Here is a 23012-nt window from a genome sequence, read left to right on the forward strand (position 1 = left end):
CACTTTAAATGATAAATCAGCAGTAGGCTATGTCACACAGAAAAATGCTGGTGTACTACTCTCTGGGATCTGATTCAAGATCCCAGGCGGAGACACCTTGAGGACAATGTTTAATGGTCCCTTGATATTTTTCAAAGACAGAAATCTTTTTTTTTTTTTTCTTTTGTCAGAATGACAAAACAGCCTTTTGGATTTTACAGATGAAGTCGCTAAGTGATTCAATGAGAGCGTGAAACAAGCTGTAAAACAACCCGTGATGTTTGTGATTCTCCCCAAAGTCCATCAGAGGGAAACTGGGATTCATTTTAAAAAACAAAAAAAATATAAGAAAATATGTTTTTGTCAGAAACAAAAGCTTCTGTGTCAGTGGAAAAAAAAAACAATATGCAAATATAATTGAATTAGTTGGATAGCATCCAGTGGAAATGAAAGGACAAAGGCACTTGAGGACCGTACAGAGAGTACAAAGCATTGATTGACTAAGCGTGACGGAAGGACTCCAGGAGATGCTTCTTTTATAGGTCTAATAAAGTGGAAGCTAATTACTCTGCATTAACCCACCACCCTGTCCATGACAGTGCAGGGCAAAGGCCAGTCAGCCTGTCCTGACTCTTGGGGGACAAGGTCACTCACAAGATGTATGCATTAACAACACACCGGTGGGCATAATCCAGCAGTAAAGTCAGTATATCCCTCTTCTAACAGAGTGAACTCTGAGGGGGTATTGTGTGCTGGGTAAGATGCCCTCCTGTTGACACTGAGGGCAATGAATCCCTGCTTGTTCAAAACAAGTCGTCCCTTTGTCCTTGTCAGATCTGGTATATCCTAAGATGATTTTCTGCTTATAAAGAAACAAGCTCTGGGAGATTAACCATTTAAACCTGTTCATTGGCGCATTAGTCACTGTCAGACAAGAGCAGTGAGATCTGTTACTAATACGGGAGATCGTAAAACATGAGTCTGAGTGACGGCTACATTTTAGTGGAATTCCAGCACTCAGTAGATTCCCGAGCAGTTTCTTTGAACAGCAGAGTCAATAAAATGACATTACTCCTTTAAAAGTGATTACATGTCTTTTCCAGTTACCCTACAGCCAAAGTGTTTGGTTACATCGCTACATTATTTGAAAAAAACAAAGTGTTTCTTGACAGTAGCGTTACCCAAAGACGCTATGATACAAAGACATTTAATTTCCAAATGAATAAACTTGAATCGGTTTTTTTTTGTTGTTGTTGATGTTATTTTCAGATTTATAGGTACGCTCATTCTGAATGTGACGCCTGCAGCACGTCTCAAAAAACTTGAGACAGCAGAATGTACAATTTTCTTTTGACTGCGATTTCCTGACAGCGCAATAAAAAAATGTGGTGCAGCAATAGGGGAAAGCCCCGTACAGAAACTATCCACAGTTCCCATGCAAATGATTTGTGGTGTCATGTCCCATTTTCGTCCTCGTCCTCGTCCCCCTGTGTGCAGAAACGTTAACGTGACTTTTACGTTTCGCGAAAGATGCCCTGTGCGTTCCCTCTGGACTCCAAAAAGCCCCTTTCCGTGACCAACATGTCACATAATCAAGTCAACATCAGTGACATTACCTTCATTGTATCCCAGCTGCTGGGCGATCTCGGGCCAAATTTGTTGCTGTACTCCATGTGCTTTTTGTCGTTTAGTACCTGATGCTGTGAGACCAAACTGATGAGGTTTGTTCCACTTCTTGACCGGGACATCAGCTGGAGCAAAGGATTCGGACAGACATATTTTTCTGCAGGTGGAAATCTTTCACTCTTAAGTTTGCACAAACTCCATTAAAACCCCCTCTCACACACACAGTATTGAAAATCAGTTCTGTTTATTTTCATCCACGCTAATGAATCCCAAGAGAGAGCATTTCTTTCTTTGTTGCAGTTACTGGGTCATGTAGGGTTTCAGTGTTTGATGCTTGTTGCCTCGGGGGCTTGAACCCTTGCCAAAGGACTGTCTCCCCTCTCACTCGGCTCGCCTACTGCTCCCAACATCCAAGGCGCGATGTTGTGGTCGCTACGCCGTCACATGGCATGTAGCGCGTTTCAAACACGAACATGGCTACAAGCGGCGCCAAACGGCAAAAGGGGGAATACATGTCAAAATTGGTGATAATGCTGTTGATGGACGAACGAGCATGAGGGGAAAGTTTGCGATAAGCTGAGTTTGTGTCGTACTTGAGGAACAAATTGTCTGACAATAGAATGAGTAAGCGCTGGAGAGGAAATTATAAATCCATGTCCAAGAGGCAAAGTTTAGACAAATAACATCATTCACGTACGACGCTCACATGGCACAAAAAACTAAGTGAATCTCGGACGACTCCAGTTTATTCAGCGCTTTGATTATCCAACATATCCCTTATCTGAACATAAGTCCAAAATTGACCTTGGCTAACAGGAGTAAACAAAGACAAAAAAAATGTTAGCACAAGTCTTTTTGGAGCTTTCAATCACTCCTCTTGGCCTTCATCAGTGTCTGGAGCTGGTAGTCATGGAGAGTGTTCAGTTGTTTGCACCTGACAGTGTCTGAGGGAGGAGTCCTTCCAATAACAACAATGCATCAAAATAACAGGATATATATATTCATCTCTTTCCTCACGTTCCCAGGTCGTCAAAAAGCTTCACTGTAACTTCATTTGGATGAAGCCAAACTGATAAAGAGAGAGGGGGGAAAACAAGGACTTAAACTCACAAGTGGTGTTAAAAAATAACAGAACACAGGTGAGGAGTGAAAACGGTGGGAAATCAGCCAAAGGGAGGAAATGAAAAGCAAAACATGATTCGTGAGGAAAGGACAAAATAAAATAAGGAAATGACAAAACCAAACAACTCCCAAATAAAGGCCTAGTGGGCGAATCAATGTAGTAAAAGTAAAAAGGATGTAAATTTCTCTCTGAATTGTAGTGGAGTAGAGATGTAAGGTATTATAAAGTGGTATCATATACGTAAGAAAAGTATGAAGACCTCAGATTTGAACAGTAAATGTGTTCAGTTCCATTCCAACATGAAAAATGCTGAGACACTTACAGTGGTGTGACAGTGGGGACGAGTAGAGATCAAAGTGAGATTTCTTGAAACTAAAGATTCGTCATCTTAGCCCGTGTTTTACACTTTGATGATCTGATATGATATTATAATACCCTTCCTGTTTTCTGTCGCCCTCCGGGCCCCAAGTAACTTCCATACACCCCCTAAGTTTATCACGTCAGCTGAAGTAGTTACAAGGACAAGACTGAAACAAACTCGTAGTGTGTACGTAGCAATACGTTAAAGGACAACGCGCGGTCCACTTTTCTGACCACTCACACGTAACGATACGCATCTTTCTCTTAACTCCCTTGCTGAAGTACACAGGCAGCAGACAACCTAGCAGAAGTTCCTGCGGCCCCACTGGGAAGTTAATCTCAACAGAGACACACATCTGGTGCTGACGGCTGTCTGGCCAACCCTTCTCAGAAAATCTCACAGGGAGGATCAGGACCGGGTGAGTACAGGTGCGGTCTAGACCGTGGCTTGAGGCCAACTTCTTTTTAAAAGAAAAAAAAAAACAAAAAAAAAAAAACATGTTGATGATCACCATGCAACGTTAAAAATAAGGGGAAAAAATAATGTCATGTGACAGGACTTCACCACATACAACACACTGTGCTTCTGGCTCGCCATCACTGCCTACCATTATGAACTGAAACTGAATATAATCAGGGTCACATTGGCAACATATCTTCATACCTAAAATTGCCTGCTTGTTCTGCCTCCCGACCTCCTCCCAGCACAGATTTTCTTGCTCTTTTATACTGTGTTGCCTGACTTCCTCCTTTGCTGATGCAATTATAACAACCACTAGATGTCTCCGGCTAACACGACATGTAAATATGGGTCCTAATAAGCTGCTTTCACAGTCCACCAGTATGGTGGTTTTTCTGATGAGGATGGCCTGCACATTTCCTCGCCACACACTTTGAAACTTTCACTGGCACAGGTTTGTCTCCCAAGTCATTTTTCCATTTCAAAAAACTTCCAACATGTTTATCCTTGTCAGTAAAGTCAAAAGGAGAAAATAAATGCATGGAGGGTGACACTGGGCTGAAGAGATGCACCAACAATAAGGTCTTGAATCTGAGTCTTTGTGTGGTTGTGCTTTTACCTTTGTCCGTTTGCTTGTCGGCTGGTTGGTTTGTGATCAAGATTACACAAAAACTGCCAAACAGATTTCCACAAAACTTGGAGAGAGCACGGGACTCGACCAAGAACAGACCCCATCTACTTTTGGTGCAGATCTTCGTAAATTGACGTCTTCACATCATGCTGTAATGACGCTGTGCTGCAGGTTAAGTGAATGCTGATAACAAGAACAAGCAAATCTGTAACGGGGGCTCATGTCTCTTCTGTATCTTCCTACATGTGTTTTCTCATTACAGGGTGCAATTATCTACAGTGTGACTGCACATTGGCAGCCTGATAAGGTCCAAGTGATAGGACTGCTGTGCATGCAGATTGAATGCAACAGGTCAATATCAAATACTGTTCTTTTTTCCACTGTTTGTCTTGCGTAAGAGTACAATAGTATAAAACTGGAACATTGTATCGGGACAAATAAAAGAGCAACAACCCATCTGCAGACACTACAAACTCATGACTGAGAGCCACACACTATAACTCCTCATGAACTGATCTTACCCAGCTTCCCCTGTCAAAAATGAGGGCACTTTGATGAACACTACATAACCCCTCCTCTACATAAGAAGAGGAGGGGTTGGAGGGCAGGGATCAACTCAGCAGACTCTTGAGACTGTGTACACTGTGAGACTTAGCAGCCAGTACTGGAGAGGAAGCACCAGAGGAGCTGACTGGAGCCTCTAGAGCACAGATCTGGAGCTTTTTCACTTTGACCCGAGAGCGGACAGCTGCTGTTGGAGATGACTGGACTGTCACTGCAGCCGACCATCCACTTTGGGAACTTTCCTCTGTCTTAACCTGAGAGCTTGAGAGTTACCGGGGACGTTTGATCTTGGACGCGTAAATATTGGAGGATTTGTGGCTCCCTCAGGAGTTAGGTAAGTACGAACTTCAATAGCAGTGTCTGGAAAAGAAGAACTGAGGGACTGTGTAACAGACTGAAAACCTTTGAGGAACACATTTCAATCAATTCTCTTCATTTTCATGACTGAATAAACAAACTGACCTTAAAGGGCAATGCAAGTTTACACTGTTTGACTTTGGTCATATGTGGCGGACCCTGCCACCTTTCTAGATTCAAAAAGTGTTCTGGAGACCTTATTTTCCTTTGAGAACAGCTTGGGTTTTTTTGTTTGTTTGTTTGTTTGTTTTTTAGTTCCGGACAAGACAAATATTTTTTAACTTTGTAAAATAACGTCATTAATATTGTAACTACTAAAATTCTGAGTTTTAATTAATTTTCAGAACTATTTTCCTGACTACATAGCGCCCCTTTAATATCTTCACATAACGTCAACTGTTTGTCACCATTTTACACATTGACAAAACCTGATTTGGAGGCCGAACCGTTCCCTGCATATTGCAATTTGCACCTTACCTGCACTTAACCAAGTAAAAGTTGTCTTTTTGATGCAACTATTTCATGGCCAACAATGGCTGATGTGATAGAAATAAAAGATCCTTCCCTGCTAAACCCGAACAAATCCCACTCACCTTCCTTCCAGCCAAAATAAAGATGACTCATACTTTACCCCGTTTCTGACCCTCTGTCTCGACCATACAAGTTAATTAACTGCCCTTAATTGAAAATGGATTTATTAAGACATGTGAAAATATGTTTTTGCAGGTTTGTGTCTGCCAACGCTTAATCCAGATTTTATTACTGAGATTATATGGATATGACGGTTGGGTGAGTCAAAGTAAGAAATGTGGCCAGAGCCTACTAGACAGTGAGGTTGTTGTCCTATGGCATAATAATACTCCTGTATACTCAGATAACAGGCGTGAATACAGTACTTTCTTCTGTTACAGGCTCTCACAGAGGATCAGCTGGAGAAAAGCTATATTCACAGCCAATCGGCAGGATGAAGACTCATCTCCTTTGCTTGGAGTTACTCCTCTTGGCCGGTCACATCCTTGTGGCCAGTGGGCAGCTGGGGACAAAGAATGAGATGTCCCGGGACTCTCTTACTGTTACCCAGAGAATCGGGCTCGTAGAGAGGGACGTGCAGGGTCCGGTGAGGCCCAACAACAGCTTCCCCCGCCGCCGGCTGCCTCCCATGTGCACCGGGCCCACGGAAATCCGAGACACGTTCAAGTACATTAACACGGTGGTGTCGTGCCTGGTGTTTGTTGTGGGCATTATTGGCAATTCCACTCTGCTGAGAATCATCTATAAGAATAAGTGCATGCGGAACGGGCCCAACATCCTGATCGCCAGCCTGGCGCTCGGAGACCTGCTGCACATCATCATCGGCATTCCCATCAATGTTTACAAGGTGGGTCCAGGTGCAGAATATGGCTGACAAAAACATCTATACCATGTACTGTGGGCCTGTACTGTAGAGATGATTTTCGACTTGAAAGTATTTTTGTTTCCGGGCCATTCAAAACTCCCTTAGCTTTTCACCGAATGCTACTTGCTCACGTGTTATGTGTCCTCAGAGTGTATTGCAATAGCTTTTTAAGGTCATATGCAAATAGTTTACTGCATATTGGACTTTAAACCCCTCACACAACCTTTCATATGCACACTCTTGGAAAGGGGCTTCCAAGAATTTTTTTCTTTTTTTTAAACATGTTATTACTTCACTGGATTCTGAGCCCCTCCATATCCCCTTGTGACTCTGGCATGTTATTATCTGTTCAGCTCATTGTGTGTCTGTGTGTGTGAGAGAGAGAGAGAGAGAGAGAGACTGTGTGTGTGTGTGTGTGTGTGTGTGTGTGTGTGTGTGTGTGTGTGTGTGTGTGTGTGTATGAAAGACAGAGAAGGCCAAAGTATCTGTATATTTGGGTAAGGGGGCAAGCATGTTAAAACAACTGGACACAGCTGCATACCAGAGCAGAGACAGGAGAGACAGGGTGGTAAGGGGAGAAAAGAGGACCACATATGACTCCAGTTGATGTACACTCACATTCCAGTCGCTCATCCAAAGTAGACATAAAAAAGGCAAAAAAAAAAAAAAAAGAGCTACTGTACCTCTCTGGATTACGGTGTCTTGAGGTCAAAAAGAGGCCCTCTTGTTTTTTTTGTTTGTTTTTTTTTTTTAAAAAAGAGCAAAAACAACTGCTCAGGTTCATGCATATCTGATTGACCCTGGATACCCGAGGCTAGGGAAAACAAAGCGGGGCCAAACAATTTGCTTCACTAACTTCCATGGTTTAATGCAGTCAACAACTCTTTCTGTCTGTGTGTCTCTCTCTCCAGCTCCTGGCGGAGGACTGGCCTTTCGGAGTGACTCTGTGCAAGACGGTGCCGTTTGTCCAGAAAGCCTCCGTGGGCATCACAGTGCTGAGTCTGTGTGCCTTGAGTATTGACAGGTAAACACAGCCACAAGCAATGCACAGCCAAAAACTCACGCTTCCTCTCATGTTAGCTCTTATCCTCATTTCTCAATACTATGTAACCGGTCAGGGATTAAAGAAACAATGTCAGTGACTTCTGACCTTGCAACTTGGTGCCTGGTAATCAATACACTGACATGTCTTACTGTCAACTGCAATGTGAGATTGAGATATGGAGTCTTAACAGAATTTTTTTTCATAGTCAGAATCTTCAAATGTTACGCCTGCATGGTGTTAAAGAAAAAAAAAGTAAAAAAATCAACAATCAGTATTGCCCCAGTTGCATGGGGGCAAGTAAAAAGCCACACCAGGCTGATAAAATCTTGCACATTACTGGTAAAAACAAATTAAGGTGCCTTGAATTCATACTTCCAACAAATGGCGCAGCATATCACCAGAATAACTGCAAACTCCTGCCAACAGCATTCTGTTTCATACATTTATGGCTGTAAGCTACTGTTAGGTGAAAAAAACTAAAACATTAATACTGAACCCATATATGTTTAAGTTTTGTCAGTTGGGATTACACTAGTATACTGAGACCCTGTTAAGGTTTTCGATAGTACACTTACATTAAAATATTAAATTATTTTAAAATACCCCTAACTTTTGGGAAATAAACACATTCACTTTCTTGAGACTTACATAAGAAGACTGATAATGCTCCCACTTTTGTGATACATAAGAAGTGACAGCCATTAACCACTTACCAGTCTCACTCCTCATGCCTAAACCTAACCAACCAACCAGTGGGATCCATAATAACACCCATGAGAAGGTTGGCGTAGCTTACCACAAAGACAGGAAGCAGGGTGAAAACAGCTCGCCGGGCAAAATCTGAAGAAAAAAATCTGCCAAAAAGCACTTCTAAAGCTTATCAGTTCATACATTATGTCTTTTTGGTTAATCAGTACAAAACCAAAGAGTAAAAACAGCACCTTGTAGTGGGGCTGGTTCGCTGAGTTAAGCAGCAAGTGCAGACATTTGAGTGGTACTGATTTTCTCAGCTAACTCTTTGCCAAAAAAAAATGAATAATTGCATTTTTTCATAAATGTCAAACTCTTATTCATTTACTGGTTAACTGACTGCACATGTTGGATGTTTCAGGTATCGTGCCGTGGCCTCGTGGAGCCGTATCAAAGGGATCGGAGTGCCAAAGTGGATGGCTATCGAGATTGCACTGATCTGGATATTATCCATCATCTTGGCCGTGCCAGAGGCGATAGCTTTCGACATGATCACCATGGACTACAAGGGTGAACACTTGAGGATCTGTTTGCTGCACCCCATGCAGAAAACGAGCTTTATGAGGGTGAGTCGTGACACACGGACCTTCGTAGGTATATAACTGAGTGTGGGGAAAAACAGTGTGTGTGTTGACACAGCTGTGAACACTACAAACCGGCAAATGCACATAAAATACACGCTGACACATAGAGGCCCATGGAGATGCAGATGTTGGCAGGCGGGCTGACTCGCGCATGGATATATGTTCATGCTTAACATGAAGGCATACTCTTAACTCACAGTCATTCTGTGGAAGCTTTCTGGGTGGATCAGGGTTAGGCAGAGGTTACCGATAATGGAGTGTCGTATGAAAGAAAAACAGGGTATATCTCAGGAGTTATTAAGCAAACAAAAAGTACCGCAGCGTGTGTGTACGTGTGCGTTCACGTGTCTTCCATCAACGTCAAATTGACAACAATGAGCAGACTTAATTCCGCCGGGGCACTCTGATGAATTGATTTTCAAATGCAAGTCTACAAGTCTGAATTCGAGACACATACCCGAAGCCCCTCACTCCGGTCCTGGCCAGACTGGGGATACGCGCCATTAACTATACATATACATTAATTACGAGTCCGACATGTTTCACCTTTCACTTGAAGCTCCATCGTTCAGATGTTGTGCATAACCCGGTGCTGTTCCCTCATTCCTCTCTGTGTAGTTTTATAAATCAGCGAAGGACTGGTGGCTGTTCGGCGTATATTTCTGCCTGCCGTTGATCTGCACCGCTATTTTCTACACCCTGATGACCTGTGAGATGCTGAGGAAGAAGAATGGCGTCCAGATCGCCCTCAGTGACCACCTTAAACAGGTCCGATGATGGCTTTGATCTTCATGTAAATCATAGATTCACAAGCGTGCTCTATTGAAGTTATAAATAAAGTCACGACTTTTTTACCTCCATACTTAATCCAGCTGAATTTGAAATGATTTTGTTTTGATTTATGAAAACAAATCCTGCTTCGGAGTGATATACATTTCACAATGGTCCTCTCTGGGCCAAAACTGTCAGGACAATCTGTTACTTCTACGCTGTGATTTATGCGTGTTTGTGTGTGTGTGTTCAGCGAAGGGAGGTGGCGAAGACAGTGTTCTGCCTGGTTCTGGTGTTTGCCCTGTGCTGGCTGCCTCTCCACCTCAGCCGTATCCTGAAGCTCACCATCTACGATGAGAAAGATCCCAACCGCTGCGAACTGCTCAGGTACGGAGGAAAAAAACACGTCCCACAGTGCACAAAAGAAAAGAGAGAACAGACTATATAATGTAGTAGAAAAATGAATCACCCTCCAGAAAGGGAATGGTAGAAGACTAATGTGTCTCTGTGACCCTTTTTAGTTTCTTTCTGGTGCTGGACTACATTGGCATCAACATGGCATCCGTCAACTCCTGCATCAACCCAATCGCCCTCTACATGGTCAGCAAGCGCTTCAAGAACTGCTTCAGGGTAAGGTGCAGCTCAGTCAGTAACATACGCACAAGGAGAATGAAAATGTAAAAGATACATCTTGGAAAAAGCGCGCCTTGTTGAGAGTTAGATGAGCCGCTTGATACCGCTCTAGCAGCTGGTTAGCTTAGCTTAGCATCGGTCCACAAGCAATAAAATCCACATCTTGCTAATTGATATCTCAACCCTGATTCAAAAAGATTTGGGACGCTGTGTAAAACTGTATTTCAATTATGTCAGTTACATTACGTATATAAATTGATAATACAAGAGTGAGTATTTTATGAACAACAGACCTTCTGAGGGTTGGAATAACAGGTTTTGGACAAATGGACTTTGGTTTAATGGGATATTTTCTGAATACTGGGAGTTTAGAACAATGGCACCACACCACTGTTTACTGGCTGGGCGCAGTATCTTTGCGTGCTAAGCTACTGTGTGCTAAGCTAACCAGCTGCCGGTTCTAGCTTCATATTGAGTGCACAGGCAAGGCTCACAAGAAAACGGTGTATATTTCGACCTTCAAATATTTCGACTTAAGGTAACAAAAAATGAGAGAAAGAAAATGAGGGAACCTTGCCTCACAATCTCTCCCATTATGTTTCTCCATCCCGTAGTCCTGCCTGTGCTGCTGGTGCCTACCGGCGGAGATGCTGATGGATGAGAAACAGTCTTGCATGAAGCTGAAGATCACTGAGCGAGCCTCCGACCAGAGCAACTCCCGCATGACCAACAAGTCCACTACAGCTTGAGGAGGGGCCTAACTGTGAGAAAGGTGGAAGTATGAGGACGAAAACAAAACAAAACAAAAAAAAGAATTAAAATATTGAGGTACGGGTGACTGAATGAGGAAAGTGCTCAGTCTTGCCACATCTACATCATGATATGAAGGCGCCGTCAACTTTTAACAGATGTGCTTTTGGAAACCGGCCCCGACTGAGGCGGAATTCCTTTTATCCTAGAACTCTGAGCACATGCTATTATGGACGACTAAACACTCTCCGTGCCCAAGAAGACATGAGCATCTGCGCACTTCGTGAGCTGTATTCTTGGATAACAGGCATGAGATGTGTGGGGCAAACTAATATCAAATATGGGAGAACTGAGCGGGGGGGCGAGGTTCGGCAAGTGTAAAATTGGGTGCCGTGGGTTGATAAGCAAAGACAGCTCATCAGGCTCACTGCCTGGATAGTGAATGTGTATTTTGACGGTATGACTCATGCAATATGTCCTGTATTGTACAGACTACATTAGAGAGTGTTTGGCGGTGCGAGCAGACACTGCAGAAGATATTCATTCATTTGGTCACGTATTTACATAATATGTATATATGTATTGAGCGTTTTGCCTACTTTATTACTTGTTACATTAGTGCCCTCAAATGTATTGTCTGTGTGCTCTGTTCCCCAATAGATATTGAACTACTGACATATGATTTCGGCTGATGGCCCCTGAGCTATTGTATTATACTGTTCAATTTTGGGCCTGTTCTTGAGGCTTTACTTGCTCTGCGTTATCTCATTCTAACTCCTTTCCCTTATTTGGTTTGAAAATCGGAATGGGTTTCTTTTTTTCCAATGAATAAAATGAGAAATATAATAATAATAAAAAAGTCAGCTGTGTACTTTTTTTTGGAGGAAAAGCATACATTTTCTAGCTGTTATCTGTACAGACATGCGGTAAAAATCATTTAGGGCTGCAAATGTTTAAGCTTTGCCTGACTGTTTGTGTTTGAGTGCATATGTGTGTGGGTTTGATTTAAGTGTGACAGCAGGCGGCGTCATGTGATGGTGATGGTGAATGCTAACACAGAACATTACTGTGATCTTTTTATTTTTCTCCACACTTCTTCCCTCCAAACACACACACACACACACACACAGACACACACACACACACACAGCTCTGACCTGGCAATGTTCCTTCAGGCTAAACCAGTGTCACGCATGTCACATTAGCTGTCAAAGAAGCTCTCTGTCCCCTGATCCCTCACCATCCCTCTTCGGCTCATCTCTTCATCCGCTCTCCATGGCTTCGCTCTCTTTTTCTGCCTGTTTTTCCTTGCTTATCACCCCCTTTCGTGTCCTTTACCCTTGTTTCCCTTCCCTTTCTCCTTGCATTCCTGTCTCCACCCTTCTCCGCGAGGCCTCTGCCTCTGTGCCTCCAATATGGTTTCAAACAATTCAGTGTGGTTTGACATTAAATCAAACCCACCGGTGCTGAAAGCAGCCTGGAGTGAAAGAAATCACATTCAGAGCATTCCTCCCGTGACTCTCCGCTCCCAGCAGAGGCTACGCTGCTGTATCTGCTTTGGGATGCTGACTCTCTCCTGATGTGATGGACTGTCCCCCACGATCCCCGCGACAAGAAAAAGAAACTCATGGAAAGTTGCAAAGAAAGTTAATGTTTTTCACAGAGCTCATTACTGAGCAGTCTATAAATCAAAGTGTAATTAGCTCAGAGTCGATTTAAAATCTCATATTTTGCTCAACAAAACTTGTGTATGAAATTAAAATAATTTATTGACCCTGGCAGCTTTGATTTATGGGGATTTAGGAAGCAGTGAGAACTGTTGTAATCTATCACAGTGTTTACGCTAACGCATAACAGATTCACATTAAAAGCATGGGCTGACACTATGAGAAATACAGTCATTGTCTAGCCAAGATTTACATGGGAAGATTGATACCATTCTCCTGCATGTACGATAAATACACCGTTGGCAGCGCATGGTTAGCCTAGATTAGCATTAAGACTGGATAAAGGAGGTAACAGCTACCCTAGCTTTGTCGAAAGCAGATGTGCTGGAGCACTGACATTGTGCTGTGGTGGGAGGCGATTCAGTTTTACAAAAGCCTTTCTAAAGTCTTTTTCATTTTGTTTCAGCTTAAAGAGATCACAAACTTTGTACAGTTTCTGTCATTTTATTCTGGCCTGCGTCTCCTCTTTGCCCCTCGCTACTTTCTCTCTCTCCCCCAATTTTACAATCCGCACCATCCAATCATTTCGTCTGTATGTCTCCTCCATGCAAAACACTGTGTCCTGTATATAGTATATATAAAGTATGGAACGAAGGGTTGAATTTTAGCTATCTAGTTATTTGATACTCAAGGAATTGTCATACAAGGTAATGCATTCTTAGCAACACATGTAAGACTAGCAAAGTACCATGTTATGTCTCATCTGTATAATCTATGTGCAAAAAAAACAAAAAAAAAACTGAAGACAACAAATCACGTTTTTATGGGAAGTTATGTCTTGGCCAAGTGCAATAACTTCTTGTACTTAGCTAAGCTAACCAACTGACGTCTCCAACTCCAACTGCTTAGCAACAAAGCAAAAAGGAGTATTTTTTCAATTTCAAACTAGTTCAAACAACATTTAGGGCAACAATAGAAATGACCCAAACTGTGAAAAATGTTCATAACTGTGCTCATGTGAGACTGGAACAGGCTGTGGGTTATAGGACCATTTATTTGACAGGCACAGGAACTTCCTGTGCTAAGCTAAGCTCACAAGCTGTGAATACTGTACGGACTCAAGAAACAGACAAGAATCAATGATAACAATCAGCCTGATTCAGGCCAGCTATTTCCTGCTGCTCTCGGTCTTTAGTTAAGATAGCCATCTCGTAGCTGTAGATGCCTGTTCTGTGTATGCAAATAAGACTGGTATCAATCTTCGTATCTAATTCTTTACAATAAAGAAATTCAGTGGATTTCACAAAATTTGAAATTATTTCTTTAAAGCAATAGTTCTACATATATGTATATATATACATATGTATATGTCCCTATTCCTTTTTCGTTTGACTAAACTTCAACACAGTTAACGCAGGACAACTTAAAGCAGGAAGAAAATAATTCATCCACAACTGCAGTCTCCGAGTTAATATCATTTTTATTACCACTGCGAGCCAGAAAATAGAGATTTAAACCTGCGGCAGATTGATGCCAGAAGGTTAATGAGAGAAAATGCCTCATTAAGCAATAACAACTACTGTAAATTTGTGATAGACTTATCATGGTGGCTTGGCTGAGAGCTTTTTTACCACTCAACAAACACTGAGTGGTGCACTGAGGCTACAGTAAGTCCTTCGCAGTGCATACGGACACACACACACGCACACACACACAGTCTCTCCAAACACAAACACACACATACGTACAGTACATTTTGGCACCACATATGCACAAGCAGACCCAGACATACCAACGTGAACAGTTTGTTTTCTCCTCCCCACAGTTTAAGGATGGAGTGGATTGGAGGGTTGATAGTTATGGTTCTGGGTCTCAGGGGCCGGGGTGTGAACACACATTCTTGTATGCGTTTCTGCCCCAACAATCCACCATTTTGCAAATTCACTTAGCACGTACTGCAGATGTGTGTCAGCAAACTGCCTCCAAAAACACATAGCAGCAATTGCATGACCATGATGTTTGACTTAACCTTCAAATATTTGAGAGGCAGCTTCTTTTCTCACATTCCGGTGGACATACAAAACAGCACCTTTTGAGAACTAAAACTGTAATTTATAAGAGCCGGACAGAAATTCAAGGTAGCACCAAAACTAAAAGGGGCAGCATAATCTCTTCTTGTGGCTCACTATACAGGGCTGAGGGGATGATGTATTTTTGTCGGCTAACCCAGATGTTAGCATTGCCCTGACTCCCTTGGCAAGAAGCCTATGGGAATTTTTTTTATTGCCGAAAATAAGCTCTGCAGCACGCCCAAGTTTATGATACTTACACGCTTTGTTCAGCAAGATCATTTTCACAGATGAATGCGTGAATTAAATCAAATGTTTGGCTATAAATGAAGTACACTGTGGTCCCATGACTTCAGCGTCACCGTAACTACACTACTGCACAACACTTTACGAGGAAATTGATCAGTTTCTAAGTTGTAAAGTCCGAGTTGAAATTGGTGAAAACTAAAATGCGCCTGTAAAGATGGACGGGCTCAGGCAAGCTAGTTAGCTTGCTAGCTTCAGTAGATATCTCCACAAGACAATTCTTTGATACAACGCCAACACTGTTGTTTATTCACAATTTGGTAATAATGGTAGTTGATTACCGCCGCCATGGATGATTTTTAACCATTGTCCATTCATTGGTTGGTTTGTCAGCAGGATTACATAAGAACTAAAGATTAGATTATCACGAAATTTGGACAGAGGATGGATCTCAGTCCCAAATAGACCCCCATTAAGTCTGGTGCGGATCTGGATAAAGGGATGGATTCTAGCATTTTTTTCTCAATTTTGTTAACCATTTTGTGTTCATTTTTTAAGATGTAATGCATGGATCTTGCTGAAAAACATGAGGTATACATTTGGGGGAGAACAGTTGGAGGCAGATCCAAAAGAAAAGTCTAGATCGGGCCGATTTAAATATGTTTGGCCCCTTGAAGTAACCGAACACAAATTTTTCAACACATACTGTATAGTTATCTTCTTCTGCCTTCCTTGGCTCTCATTTTTGTCTTTTGATCTCACCTGGATACACTGCGCCTGACAGAAATGTAATAATTTAAAAGCTTTTGCACAGGTCTTGATGTATAAGACTTGGTGGTTTCCTTCTAAGTTTTAGAATATTTATTCTGGATCGATTGCACAAGGAGGAGATCTTTCAGTCTGGCCTGCAGCTTCTACCAACATTTGGGAAGAACAAAGAAAACATGCTTTCCTTATGAGTGTGAATGTGTTCGTGTGTGTGTGTGTGTGTGTGTGTGTGTGTGTGTGTGTGTGTGTGTGTGTGTGTGTGTGTGTGTGTGTGTGTGTGTGTGTGAGAGAGAGAGAGAGAGTAGCAATGGAAGTACTTCAAGGGAAAAATGTTGAACCAAGCTCAAACTTAGATCCTCGTGCTACCTATGAGAACACAAAGGTATGTGAGCTGAGGTGTCTGTATCAGTGGTCCGCATGAATTTAAATGAGCAAGCGTGCGAAAACTCTTTCTGCAGATTTCTCCCTCATGCGCCTTTTGGTCGCACGTCACTGATTTCACGCTTCAAGAAATGTTTGATGAATGACAGGGAATCGCAACTCATCACTCACTTTCACAGATGTACAAATGTCACACACTTGAACACGTGCATAAACAACACACACACACACACACACACACACACACACACACACACGGCAGCAATAGATGCAGCATAAGGTGAACAGACGTGGCCGGCAGAAGGCATTCATCAGACTGACGTACCACGGACACGATCGCATTTCTTTCATCTGTTTCCCCCTCAGCTCTACATCAGGGGACGCTCAAACTCTGTGTCACAGTCCCACACTGTTAATGTGCCTCCCCGTGTACTGCTAGTCTGACATTGTGATGAAAGATCTATGGAGCTAGAGTTCGGGATAAAGAATGATTTATCAGCCACAGATACACATATACTTTCAACATGAGGCTCACGTCAGGTAAATGTGCAGATGTTTGCAGTTTGCCATTGCCTGTATGACAGGGCTACAACTAACTATTATTTCAAGTATCAATTAACCTGTTTACTGCTGTCACTAACTTGATATTGCTTTCTATAAAATGACAGAAAAAATGCCTGTCGTAGTTCTCCAATCATTGTAGTTCATCTGACCGAAACTCACTGTCATAAGAAAACAACCTCATATTTACGGTTGATAAGCTGGATTCAGCTCATACATCACAGCGATTAATCACTTATCATTTACAACATGTGTCTCCGTCAATCAACTAATCAGTTAATCAACTTAGGGACTGTATGCAAATAATTTGGGTGGTGAAAGAGAGCTGAAATCTACATGTACTTCTGTTTTTGTTTGTTTTAAATCAACGACCTACAGAATTATTGATGTTTCATTTCAGCCTGACTCTTTGCTTTAAAAAATTAGACTGCAACACGTTCCCGACAACATGTCAAAATAATACAACAGAGTTAAATTTGTACTTGTTTAATCATACACTTACATTTAAACACGCAATGTTTAATTTCTGCCACTATCGGTTTTCTCAGTCAAAACTTAACAGCGTGGGATCATGGGAATTGTTGTTGTCCAATGTGCGTAACTCAACAAAATATATAAACTAGTCATTTTTGTTCTTTTTGACGCAGGAATGTAACATATTGTATCTTTAAATAATAATGTCTTAATGGGACTTCTTAAGTACGAAGTTGTGTTCTTGGTGTAACCATTAACTTTACTGCAAAAAGTAGGATGAAACATACCTTTCGGATGAGAAAGAAATAATAAATCAGTCCAGCCGACCTTCAACCAAAGCTCCTCTCTCATACAGTCCCTCATCGTTTCAGCTTTACAATCATACATGTGTGCAAGCTCATCTGACTTAGGACTTGCCTGTGATTGCTACATGATCTGAAAACAATGACTGCTCTTTCATTTGAGGTCCGCTGGATAACTGAACCGATGTTCTCGGTAACAACATCGCCCCCACCACCACTACCACCACCACCACCACCACCACAACCACCCCCCCCACCCAACCAGACACATATTGTTACAATAAATACCCTGCCTCCTGTTACTTTATCGGAACATTATGGGAGTTAACCTTATTTTGAGCCAAACCAGCACATTCTTGAAGCTGTCTGCTGTTGCAGAAGTAGAGGGGGAAAAAAATGACAAAAAGCAATGAAGGAATGAAGGGGAAGCTTGATTTATTCAGCCTTATCAGTCCAACACCACCCGCTGTTAGGGGATGAATGCGGATCAGATGAAAGGAAGAATAATTTAAAAAGGCTGCACCATACGCTTGCAAATGTTAAAATCATCAAAACCTAATTTTGTAATGAATAAGTGACCATAAAATGTATAAATAAGGCAATTCTCTTCTTTTGTTCTCATCTTCTTTTGCAAAAGTCCGCCTTCGTTTATAGTCATAGCTCGTCTCGCGCTCTTCAGTGCCACCGAAAATAAAACTCCTGCGGTGGCAAAGAACATATTTAATGGTGACTCTTGTCAAAGAACATATCATGCTTCATGCAGCATTTGTGAACATATGACGGGTTAGACGCAAGAATCTAGCATCTCTTATGTGAAGTTCACAGAAAGGGGAGTTACGCAACCGGAACAGCAGTGACAGTTTGCAGAGACAGTATGTCCGGCTGCTGAGGGCCCTGTTCTCATGAGAGAGCTGAAGAGTTTCCGAGAAACAGTCATGTCAGCATTCAAGTAGCCTGTACAAGACCCCTGGGTATCATTGAGCCACACTCCGGGATGGATGGCCATATAAGCTCAATTTGTTGTTTTATCAAAGGAAACAAAAAAAAGGAGAAAATACAAGGATGTCTCACACAGAACTGATCACAGGGTGTTGGTGCAGAGTTTTGCCACTAGGGAGCATCAGGGACTGGATAAAGACAGGCTTCTCTTTCACTCTGTACTTCTGCCTGCAAGCCTTTATATGCACACATATTTCCGCCTAAATTTGCCTCTTATTTCAACATTAACCACACAAGGCGGCATCATATAGAACTTTTTATTTACTTTTTATATTCAAAGGCCTTGTTCATGCAGTTGAGTCCAACTTATTGATTTTAATGTGACATTCGGTCAGACGATCGCAAACATCCACTGGCTCTCCACCCTCATATAAACCACTCGGCTGTTTGCAGATCAGTTGCTTGGCTGTCAGCTGCTTTACATTGCAAATACGCCCGTGTTTACATTTGCTCCACACTGACAATGGTCACTATGGGTTACCTTGACTCACAACACAGGTAACCAATCAGAGCTCACAGGGGGGGCAGTTCTCTGGAAAAAAAAGAGGAAGCAATAACTGAGAAGTGCTGAAGGGAAGAAGAAGAAGAAAAAAAAAAAGAGATCAACACGATCCACAGTGATCTGATGTGAGTGTGGGACTTTCCTGAAATTCGCACAAACTGATCACAGGTCTGTGAGAAGAAGAAGAAGAAGAAGAAGAAGAAGAAGAAGAAAAAGAAGGCTCTGTGTTTGCCAAAAGGGATGAGAACAATTTCCGTTTCTCTTCTGGATCCTCCGGGCAGCTGCTGCTCTGCCACATACAGACACAAGCTATAAATACAAAGGAAAGGTAAGCCCACCCTAATTCTTATTCCATGCAACAAGCCTACAACTTCCTATCATGACAAATACTTCATACAGAAAAAGAAAATCATGCTAGTAGCTCTTTGGGTGACTGGATGTTGCATGACATGTGCTGAAGGGAAAGTGAAAGTGTTTTTCGGAGAGTGTGTGTGAGCGCCTGAGCGCGGGTGTTTGACGCAGTTTCAGCTCCCTGCCAGGGATTTTTGCTAAAAAGTCAAAGTTTAATGATTTACTTTAAATGACGGCGAAACCACACACGCACACAAAAACAATGTCGTCAAAACAGAGGTGTGTTGTAACCACCTCCAATGTTCCTAGCTTCCCAATCGCCTCCTCTCCAAACACACACACACACACACACACACACACACACACATCCACACAGGCACGCACATAGAGACACACCATTTTTCACTGTGTTCATTTAACAAGGCCCGGTTACCCCAAGCAACAAGAGGGGCTTATCAGCTGCTCCCTCACTTGCCATACTGTTATCAGCCTGGCCTAGTTCACACATACACACTCTCTGCCACTTTCTGTCAAACACACTCGCACTCTTTCTATCTCGGTCTCTGACTCTCTCGCTCTCTCTCTCACACACACACACACACACATAGACACTCACGCACGCAAACTGGGGAATGAATGTTATGGGGGCTTATCAGTGTCCTTAGGGGGCTGGCAGCCACTTCACAGACTCAGATCCTAGTGCCGAGGCCACAGAGACAAACCTATGTGACCAGAGTACAGATGAACACAGGCTCTGTACTGTTAAGAGACGTTCTGTATAGAAGTGGCAGGCCGCGGGGCACGCTGACAATGAACATGCACACATGGCACAATGGCAGGCAGAGGCGGCTGCCACGCCGAGCAAGAAAAAACCCACAAATACGGGTGTTTTGTCAGTGAACTCGCATTGTATGAAGACACAAAAGGCTGTCTGCAGTCGTCATGTTTCCACTACGTTCATTGACACTAAAGGATGTGTGGCAGTTTGCCATTATACGCATCCAGAGCCTGATTTTCAGGTTAGGAGGTGGGGGTGGCTGTTGGTTCTTTATGCTCAACCGGCACAACAACTTCAAGACAGTCAGTTAGTTAGTGTGTGAAAAAAAAAATCCAGGTCATGTTACTTAATTTAAAAACATACAGTATGTGATTCAGATCAAATATGTCTCTCTCTCGCTCTCTCACTGATTATTTTCTCCTGATACTGCAAGGAAAAAAATATATCCCTCACATTTCCCCAGAGTTCAAGCAGATGTTGTGAAATATCTTGCCTTGTCTGCCCAACCACCTGAAATACAAAAAATATTCAACTTACTGTCATAGAAGACTAAATAAAGCAGCAAATTCAAGAGGCTGCTGGAGGCAGAGAATTCCTGATGTTTTTGCCTTAAAATTATTCAATTAATTATGACTATATAACAAACGTTGTTAAATGGGCACTATGTAGTTTTGAAGAAGAAATTCAAACTCGGGATTTTAATATTTACAATATCAATAAGGTATTAATACACTAACTGAATAAACAATCTGTTCTCAGAGGAAAATAAAGTCCCCAGAACACTGTTTGACGCTAGAAGGGTGGCAGGGTCCGCCACATATAAACAAAGTGAAACAGTTTGAAGGTGTGTTGTCCTTTGAGTTCAGTTTGTTTGTCATGAAAACAAATTGAGTTTGTTTATATAGTTTTTCGGGCATTTAACAAAACAGTAAGTGAAGACAGTGCACCTTTAATTATCATCTCTTGTATATCCTGCAATCAAGCATACAGAGCATTATTAAAAGGAACAGTTCATCCCATCAAAAAATTAAATATTTTGCCTCCTCCCTGTTGTGCTGTGCATCCATCCAGCTTGTTTTGGTGGGATTTGCCCAGTTTTGGAGATATCGGCCGCAGACCAAATCACAATGTTTGTTTACAACCACTTACAGGTAGAACATTTTACTTAGAGAACATTTTACTTTTGCATCTGATTCATCTAAAATGCATGTTTGTGCTTTTATATCCCAATAAGAATATTTTCACTTACGTTAGCTTGGGGACCTAATTTACATGTTGGGCCACAGATTAAAGGAAACGACAGCTTGAGTTGAGTCAAGCTTGCAGTGGGCATGTCGCTGTCGTGTAGATGTCAATGATGCCTGCAAAGCAACGCAGTGCGTGAAATAAGTACAGCAGACACGTCATATAGGTCGGACCATTGTTTTATTAAATATCTTACAGTTACGGCTGTTAAATGACAACACAAATAAATACATTTGTAGATTTCACAGTGCTGACCAACTGCCAGTTGTCTACCCTGAAGTGACCATTTGTTTTAGTGTATTCAGTCCATAGAGATGTCCGACTTCTCTCAAATAATGCGCTTGGTTTGTGGTGCTCAAAGTAGCTAAAACTACATTTGAAGAGCTCAACAGCAATGTCTCTGTCTAGAAATCATGAGGTGGTTATTCAAGAGAATCCACAGTTGCTGGACTGCACTGCACCAAGAAAGAGTTGGACGAGGTGCTCATGGCACATTGGATGTATACACTGACAGCATCCTCCTCTTGTGAGCTGTAACGTTAGCTCAGTTATCAAAGCCAACATCTCCAAAACCCCTGGAGGAAAACTTTTTTTTATATATATTTTGGGGTTTTGAGATGAACTGTCCCTTTAAAAAAGGGCTATTTGTCCTTACACTTTTTAACTGGGAAAATCCTACACAGTTTTGAAAATTAAACTATCCTCCATTATAAGTCATGTCTTCTCCACCGCAAGTCATTGAGCACCAAGCAACTGCAGACATCAGAGGAAGTCGAAAAAGAGAGCACAATTTCTGGCAGAGATGTTGGCAGCGGTCTGGCACAGGAACTCAGGAAGCGGTGCCTCCTAACTCCTAACTGAGCTGTGCTTCCTGTGTGATAACTGACCCAAACATGTTTTGCCTCTATCAAACAGTCGCACACATAAAGACAAAGAAGTGCACTCACATACCCCGTCTCTGTGGGAGCTGGGGTATAACAAAAAAATAAAAAACACAGGGACTGTGAGACCATCAAGACGGTATCAACCAAACTGAAGATTAATGGGATTAAAACGCAGGAGCGCTGTGATTGTGTTTAATTCCTCGGGAGCATTTTTTTTGTTCGCAGTGGGAGGTGTATTGTGCGCAAATCCTAAACGCTGGCGTTGATCTTCAACGGAGCAGAGCCGAAGGTGAGTGCAGGTGTGCCAGTGGTGATTGAGACACATGTGTGGGGGAGGCCGCTGTACAGACTGAATTCAATCGTGCTTAACTTGGAGAGAAATGGAGGGCAGAGGAGCAGGGGGGCAGGGCGGTTTTAGGACTGTGCGTTTTTACGAGGGAGTCGAGAAGAGGAGTTGGTTTTGTTCTGAATGCCCCCCTCACATCGTGTTGTAAGGAATGTGAACGAAACGCCCCTGAAACCTTGAACATTGTGCAAAGACATGATGTTTCAAGTTCAACACCAGCCGCCTCCCCCCTGCTCATACCCCACACACACACACACACGCACACACGCACACACACACACACACACACACATACACACACACATAGCCCAGGCACACATTGCAGTGCAAACGCTTCCTTCCTGTTGCTGGTTTAGCCTCTTTTAGAAGCCAGATAAGACCAACAGAATGAGATATGTGAGAAAGACAAG

The 23012-nt window shown here is 42.4% G+C and overlaps 1 protein-coding gene across 4 annotated transcripts; it reads left to right on the plus strand.

Annotated features, from left to right (window-relative positions):
- Nucleotides 1–1611: 1611 nt before the first annotated feature.
- On the plus strand, nt 1612–11863 carry ednrba (endothelin receptor Ba). Of its 4 annotated transcripts, none has more exons than XM_037085401.1 (9): nt 1612–3507; nt 4442–4530; nt 6012–6478; nt 7408–7520; nt 8653–8857; nt 9494–9643; nt 9900–10033; nt 10168–10276; nt 10894–11863. In XM_037085401.1, exons 3-9 carry the CDS (start codon nt 6065–6067, stop codon nt 11026–11028), a joined length of 1260 nt encoding a protein of 419 aa, XP_036941296.1. In that variant the 5' UTR covers nt 1612–3507; nt 4442–4530; nt 6012–6064; the 3' UTR covers nt 11029–11863. The 4 variants fall into 4 exon arrangements, with proteins under 4 accessions (XP_036941296.1, XP_036941297.1, XP_036941298.1 ...); XM_037085402.1 differs by lacking the exons at nt 1612–3507; nt 4442–4530 and adding exons at nt 4550–5077; nt 5827–5899; XM_037085403.1 differs by lacking the exons at nt 1612–3507; nt 4442–4530 and adding exons at nt 4550–5077; nt 5827–5889.
- Nucleotides 11864–23012: the final 11149 nt, after the last annotated feature.

Source organism: Acanthopagrus latus, chromosome 21 (genome assembly GCF_904848185.1).
Source record: "Acanthopagrus latus isolate v.2019 chromosome 21, fAcaLat1.1, whole genome shotgun sequence".
Classification (NCBI taxonomy): Eukaryota; Metazoa; Chordata; class Actinopteri; order Spariformes; family Sparidae; genus Acanthopagrus; species Acanthopagrus latus.